This window comes from Pteropus vampyrus, unplaced genomic scaffold (genome assembly GCF_000151845.1).
Source record: "Pteropus vampyrus isolate Shadow unplaced genomic scaffold, Pvam_2.0 Scaffold563, whole genome shotgun sequence".
Taxonomy (NCBI): domain Eukaryota; kingdom Metazoa; phylum Chordata; class Mammalia; order Chiroptera; family Pteropodidae; genus Pteropus; species Pteropus vampyrus.
The window spans coordinates 46283-53665 of NW_011889344.1; the positions used below are offsets into that span (position 1 = coordinate 46283).

The following is a 7383-nucleotide window of genomic DNA, read 5'->3' on the forward strand; positions in this document are numbered from 1 at the left end:
CCCAGGTGCCGCCTCCCCCTTCCCGCTGACAGCCAGCGGAAGGCGGCGACGCTCAGTTGCCATGGCAACCCCGGCCTCCAGGCAGCTGCTGGCAGCGGGGAAGGGAGGCTCTGCCACACCAGGGGCTGGGGCGCCAGGAAGCAGGGGCGGGGCCTGGGGAGGGCGGCCTGAGGTCAAGGGTCAGAGGCTGGGGGCCGGGGCTGGCAGGTGACGTCAGAGCCTGGGAAGCGCCAGGCCACGAAGGTGGCGTCACCTTGGGTCAGGCAGCTGGTGCGGCCGCCCAGGGTGGGGGACAGAGGGACACGGGCCTGGGGCCAGAGGTCAGGAGCCAGAGGGGACAGTCGGGGCACAGAGGTCAGCAGGCCGACCCCTCACCTCTGCGCCGAGCCCCGTCTTCCTCCGGCTTCCTTGTCACCGACACGACCTTCATGACAAGCCGGTTCCCGCCCTGGCGGATCAGAGCCACCACCTGCTTGTGTCCGACCTTCACCACGTTCACCCCGTTGACCTGGGACAGACAGGCGGGTGGGCAGGGGTGGTCCGGGTATGTCCTCCTCGGGCCCAGAGGGCAGCACCACCCCGGCTCGGGCCTCACCTCCAGCAGGAAGTCCCCGGTGCGCAGCCCGGCCCTCCAGGCCACACCCTCCACGTCCACGGACTCGAGGTACTGCAGCGCGGGGAAGGCGGGCGTGGGCGTGAACTCCTCGATCGGGGTCTCTGCTGCGGGCGATGAGGGGCGCTTGGCCAGCTCGCCCGGGCAGGCGGTGGCCACACAGCGGCCGGCCGCGAGCGGAGGACAGCTGGGACACAGTGACCCGGGCAGGGGCAGCGAGCAGGGCTGCCTGGGGCATGAAGGGCTGGCCCGGAATCTGTCTGAAGCTCCCCACTCGCCCCGCCAGGAAGAACCGCCCACCCCTCCCCAGTGAGGCTCACGACAGCAGAGCTCCTGGGCATCGCCGAGAAGGAATGACCGCCTGGTGCGCGGACACCCCGAACCAAGAACAGAGTCGTGGCGGAGGAACACGGCGGGCAGGCCAGAGGCAGGCCGGGCCCGGGCTCGTGACAGGCGAGACGGAGGGCGCCCTGCAGTCTGCAGCCCTCACCAGCTCGACACCCCAGCCACCCCACCCTTCCTCACCTTTGGCCCCCCGCAGCACGAAGCCGAAGCCCTCGTGGTCCCGTTTCTGCAAGACGGCCACCTTGTCGTCAATGACATAATCGCTGACCGAGGAAAGCAGGGAGGGGTGAGGAGAACCCTGCCGGAGGGCACGGCTGGTGGGGCTGCCCCCCACGTGCACCCCAAACAGGATCCCAGGCGCCCCCTCCCTGCTCTGACCCCCCAGTCTGACGTCCCGTCCACTCGCCCCCCAGTACCTGTGTGAGGTGAGGCTGTCGTAGGAGCCCACTGTGTAGTGGCGGAAAAGGCGCTTCGTCCGGTCCTCCCGGGTTTCTGAGGGGAGTTTCAGGTGCTGATGGAGGTCACATCCTCCAGGCAGCCTGAAATGCCCCTCAGCCACACTGGTCACCAGCTGCCGCCCACACACACACCCCTGGCCTGGCTGTGCCACACAAAAGTGGGGGGCCCAAAGCCTGGGGTCCTACGTAAGAGGGCTGGGGGGTCATGGGGACATTCTGGCCTCTGGGGGTCAGGATCCAGAACAGAGCAGGGCTGTTGCTCCCAGTGCAGGTGGCAGAACGGACAAGGCTGGGGACACACAGCCAGCAAGGCCCAGTGCCACAGGTGTGCACCTGTGCACGCACACGGGTGTGGCTGCAGTCGTGCGTAAGTGCTGTGCCCACACGTGTACTTGTGCACATGCATGTCTGTGTGTGTGTGACCAGCCATGTGCTCACGTCACGCTACATACTCACGTGCACTGGCACTGGCAGCGGCATTGTCTTTACTGAACCCCTCACGATGCCCACTGATGCTCGACCTCACAGGGCCGCTTGCCCCGGGCCCCACCTCCGAGTGCCCAGGGGGCCCAGGTGTTGGGGGCTGGGTCCCCTTCCCTGACGTCACTGCGTCCCACAGAGATCTGTCCCATCTGTACTCTCAGTCTCAAAGTCCCTCACAGCCCCCGCAGATCTGGCCAGCTGTCTGACGGCTACCCTGCCCTTGGCCTCACCTCTAACCCACACCACCAGCCGCCACCCTTCCTGCTGCAAGCTAACTTCCCGGCTGCCTGGAATCAGATTCCCTTGCACCCCAGCACCCATTCCTGCCCCTCCTGGCTTCCCAGCACCTCTGTCTCCAGCTCTTCGGCCTTGGCAGGCCTCCAAGATGGCTCCCACCACCCCACATTTCAACCCTTGGCTCCTCCCTCCTTTGCTACCAGTCAGCATTTCTCAAGATTAACTTATTCATTCGACAAGCATTTACTGAACTCCTACTGTATACCAGGCTCTGATATGCAGCAGAGAACAGAACAAAGCCCCCACCTACGGAGTTCACAATCTATTTGGAGAGAAAGAGTAGAGACGAGAAATGGGTACATAGAAAACGTGCGAAACGCGGGCGTGAAAAGAGCGGGTAGGGGCCGCGTCTGGCCCTCGGGCGGCCCCGCGAAGGCCTCCCCGGGAAGCACGAGCAAGGCCCAGGCCATGAGGCAGCGGCCTGGGCTACGTGAATGAGGGGCCTGGGAGCCAGGAGCTCAGGGCGAAGCCCGCACCCCAGGGACCGCGAGCAGCCTGGGCGGCTGGAGCGAAGGGAGTGAAACCGAGTGGCAGGAAACGCCCTCGGCGAGCGAGCCCGCGATTTCGGACGCCCTCCGCTGCGTGCATGTGATGGCCGCGTGTCACCTCGTTCTGCGACCCGAGTCCCCGGTGCAGCACCTGGCACACAACGGGCACTGCGCACGCTGACTAAAATGACGGCCGGGTGGGGGCGGGTAGATGTGCGGATGAAGGAAGGGAGCGAGGGACAGACAGACGAAGTGAGGGAGAGCGTGGAGACGGGCGAAGGGTGAAAGGGGTGGGTGGGGGAGAGCAGACGACTAGACTGGTGTGGGCAGACGGACGCACGGATGGGTGGGTGCTGGATGAGTGGGGGGGGGTATATGGATGGGTCGCTGGGTGGATGGGCGTGTGAGCCTGGGGATGGACGGGTTAGGAGCAGCTGGAGCGATGGCTGGATGGAGAGGAGAAAGAGCCCTATGATGTCAGCAGACGCCAACGTCATGAAGACATTGGTTTGGATTTCGGGACCTGCCAGTAACCTGTGCGTCTTAGCAAGTCAACAGCCCCTTACAGCCACTCCTTACAGAGCAGGGAGCCTTATGGTGGAGGGTCCCCAGGTTCCAATGACCCGTAACTCCGTCACCCTGGCACCGTCCCAGGTGCTCATCTGTGTTCCTCCCTCCCCTCCCCTCCCACACATTACTCATCACGACCCGAGACCCTCCGTCGGCATGTGCAGCCGCCCCCCCGCCCCCCAAGGCCAGGGCGGCCAGGCCTTGTCACTGCGCAGGACCGGCCCCTCCCGGCCTCCAGCGCGGCCCTCCCCACTCCGACCCGGCTCCAGCTCACTAGCCTCCTGGTTTAGATTTTGTCGACCAAACAAACCCTGCTCATTACATAACGCAAATTCATTTTCCAGTTTCATAAATCAGACACATGAAAGCCAGCTGAAACGAAACACGCAGCATGACCCCCCAAGTCTGGGGAGGGAGGGGGGAGGGGAGGACACCTGCCACCGCCACCGCCTTCCAGGTGTCCCACAAATCGGCCTCCAGGATGCACGCGGCCTCACTGGCCGCCTCCCCTCATGGCTCGGCACTGCCTGCAGCTGCCTCTGCCCCTCGCACTCGGGCGGGCGGGGGAGGCACACTTGCTGCTGACCCCGGGCATCAGCAGCACGTGCTGGCACGTGTCCCCTCCTTGGCCTCTAAGTCCCTTCCTTCTTTGGATCTGGGCCTGTTGGAAGCAGGTTCCCATTGCCGGGCTGGCCTCTGGCAGAACTCAGCCCCTGGGTCCTCGAGCAGACACTCTGCCCAGAGTGGCTGGCAGGCCGGCCTGCAGCTGAGGACAGAGGTGACTGCTGCTCCTCCCAGCAGGCAGCCTCCACTGGCCTCAGTCCCTCTGCCCAACTCTGAAATGCTCAGTCTACCCAGGTGCCTTCTAACGCTCAGGTGACAAAGCAGGGCGAGGCCCGCCTAGGGGACCTGCCACCCGGAGGGCTCTAGCTCTTCCCTAGGTCACTCCGAGTCACCGCCACGCCTCAGCCCACCCTGCCACCCCCACAACTCCTGCTGGGCCTTCGCCTTGGCCCAGAGCAACAGCAGCCCATCTCCTCCCCAGACTCTGCCTTGGGCTTCAGGCCCACTACCCTCCCCAGGCCCTCGGCCACCCACTCAGCCTCCCGCTCTGGCCCTACCGCCCCTCACCACACACACGGCCTCACTCACACAGGGCGCGTGAACTGTGGAGGCCACAGCACAGACCCTGCAGCCACTGCCAAATAAGATTCGCAAATAAGATTCTGCTCTCCTAGGAATGAAAGGGTGTTGACGCCCCACTCTTGGACCTGCTGGAACCAGTGAGTCGATTCCTGAGTGTAAAGTGCTCAACCCACCAGGCGCCCTGACCTGCCCGGCGCGCACACACATCTGGGCCACGCGCCACGCTCCGGCCAACGGGCTCCGCCCCCGCCCCATCGGCTGACCTCTAGAGGACTCCTAGCCATCCTCCCAGGCTCAGCTCCAATGCCTCTGCTTTGAAGCCCTCCCTGACTCCTCAGGCCATGCCATATAGTCACATGTCCCCGTTCCTCCACGCCAGCCACATGCCAGCACAGCCACTGCACATTGTGCATGCCTATCCCTCCGTGATCCCGGCTCCCAAGGCAGTGCCAGGTGCACGTCAAACTCCTAATGACGTTTGCTATTCTCCAATTCCAACTCCAGTCCAGACATCCCTCCCACCCCCCACCTCAGATTCAGGTCCAACCGCCCTGGAGCCACACGGTTCTCACGCCAGGAGCTTCCCTGCCCACCCCGTGGGGGAGCAGAGCACCACCCCCAACTCAACAGGTCCGCAGACCCCTCCACCTCCTCCCATCCAGCTGGCACCAAGGCCCAAAATTCTGAAATCGCTCCCCTTGCGGACAGGTGCCCACGTGTGCTCCATAGCACATGACAGGGGTCATGTCCCTTCCATGCTCCCAGCCACTCAGAGAACCACCAGGGCAAGGCAGGGAAGGGCCAAGCAAAGGCACCTGCTCTGGAGAAGACAGTGGCCACACTCCTGCCTCCTGGGCCTCTACCAGCTCCACACAGGGCAGAGGTCGAGGCCACATGGCGGGGGGCGGGGGGGGCGGGGCACTCTCTTCAGGAAACTCTGAACCCAGGTTAGGGGAACACAGCAACCCTGGGCCCCAGCCCTGTGCAGAGAGAGGGACCCCTCTCTCTGGGCCAGAGATACCACTGGTGACCTCTTAGGAGGGGGCTCCCTCATCCCACCAGCTCTCCAGGCCGGAAAGGACACTGGTGGGTCCAGGAGCCTTCAGGGACCCCTGAGTGCTCATTGCTAGGGCACACCCCAGACACGCAGCCAGCCCTGGCCGGGGAGCCTAAAAAAACCAGCTGGTCCTCCCCACTGGCGGGACGACCTAAGGTCCCAGCATGCAGAGGGGCTGTGCTGGAGGCCAAGGCCATCCCCATCTGCTGCCCGCCGACCATCCTGACCCAGGGCGCCCAACAGAGCCCCTCCGGGCCCAACTGGCCTCATTTCCTCTTGGCTGATCGAGGCCTCCCTGCACTGCCCCCTTGGACAATCTGTCCATCTGGAAAGACGCCTCCTTTCTCGCGCTGACCTCCTTACTCGTCTGCCATAGGCGGGAGCCGTGCACTTCCAGTGCCCGGTGCCCAGCGCCCAGCGAGGGCCGTGTCGGGGGCTATAGGCACTGGGAGGCTCCTGTGGGGTCACAGACAGATGCACATTCACACAAGCGTATTCCGTGGGCACATCACCTGTCTCCACCGCCGCGAGGTGTGCAGTTGTACACACACATGTTTGCACGTGTAGGGTGCGTGTGCACTGTATGTCTGCCATGCACACGAATTTGCGTCCACTTCGAATTTGTGTTTGCAACTGCCCTCTGCTTTTCTCTGAATATCCACGTGTACTCAGCTCCCAGCAAGCCCAGAGGGGACGTGCGAGGAGCAGGGTCCCTGGGGAGCCACCCAGGGACTGCGGGGACACTCACCATGCCGCGTATCATACTGTCTCATCTGCACCTCCTCCACGCAGTCAGCCGGAAACCAGCCCGTGCGGCCTTTCACGGTCCCCTCCCAGAAACCGCCCTCCCCGATGCTGAGCACTGGAAGGACAGAAGCCAGGCAGGCCGTCAGGGCAAAGCGAGGCAGCCGGGGACCCGCCCCCTTCCCCCCCTCAGGCTCAGGGTCGCCTGCCCACCCCTTCTCCTCCCTTCATCCTCCTGGCTTTTTCCCTGGAAAGATTTTGGGATCCACACATTAGAGAAACAAACAGATGGGCACAGCACAGGATGGACATGTGGGGGACAGAGAGACACACAGATGGACACACTCGAGAGGGGACGGGAGGCAGAGGCAGGGGCCACAGTCCTGCTCCTGCCCCTCCCAGGGGCCACTGCCAAGAACTCAGGGTCATTGTGCTGTGGCTGGGGACTCGGCCACGAGATGGACCAGGGAGGGCTGACCCTCACGACTTCCCTCCGCGGGTTCCCCTGGACATACAGTGCCCACGAGGACAGGACCCCAGACAGGGAACCCGTAAGGAGAGGAGTGTGTCAAGGTCCAGAATCCCTCCAGAACAGAGGATGCCCCAGAGACAGGAACCCTTGTAATACGCACAGCCACATAACTGTCACAGCCATCACCCACAATGGCACAGGGTCCCCACAGAGCACAAGGGTTCCCCATGAAAAAGTCCCCAAAGTGACACAGAAACCCCTTGATTCTAGGAAACTCTGTAATGGGATAGGGTCCTTCGAACACACAGAACCCCAGTGACAGAAACACCCCCATGACGAGGAGCCGCTGTGGAGAAACAGGGCACCCGTGGCAGAGCATCCACGGGAAACCCCATAAAGACAGACACCCCTCCCTGACACGGAGCCCTTCACAGTGACACAAGGAATCCCCAGTGGCAGATGCATCCCATAATGACCACAGGGGCTCAGAGTTCCCAGGGATAGCCCCAATGACAGGGACCCCCCCCTCCCAAACGGCATCGGCCCCTCCGCGGCCGCCCGCGCCGCGTCCCGCGCCCCCTCACCCTTCACGGCCTCGCCGCGGTGCAGCGGGATCTCGCCCTCGCCCTGCGGGCTGTGCGCCTTCACGGCGATGAACTTGCGGCCGGGGACGGCGCTGTAAAGTTTCCGCTTCGGGCCCCGGGGCGGCG

General features: G+C 64.0%; 1 protein-coding gene across 1 annotated transcript in view; it reads right to left on the reverse strand.

Annotated features, from left to right (window-relative positions):
• The window catches only part of SHANK3 (SH3 and multiple ankyrin repeat domains 3), a 48403-nt gene that overhangs the window by 23629 nt on the left and 17391 nt on the right, over positions 1 to 7383 (reverse strand). The window contains 6 exon segments of the mRNA XM_023525429.1: positions 361 to 508; positions 596 to 720; positions 1139 to 1221; positions 1375 to 1450; positions 6206 to 6319; positions 7258 to 7383. Coding sequence (XP_023381197.1) covers positions 361 to 508; positions 596 to 720; positions 1139 to 1221; positions 1375 to 1450; positions 6206 to 6319; positions 7258 to 7383 — 672 coding nt within the window.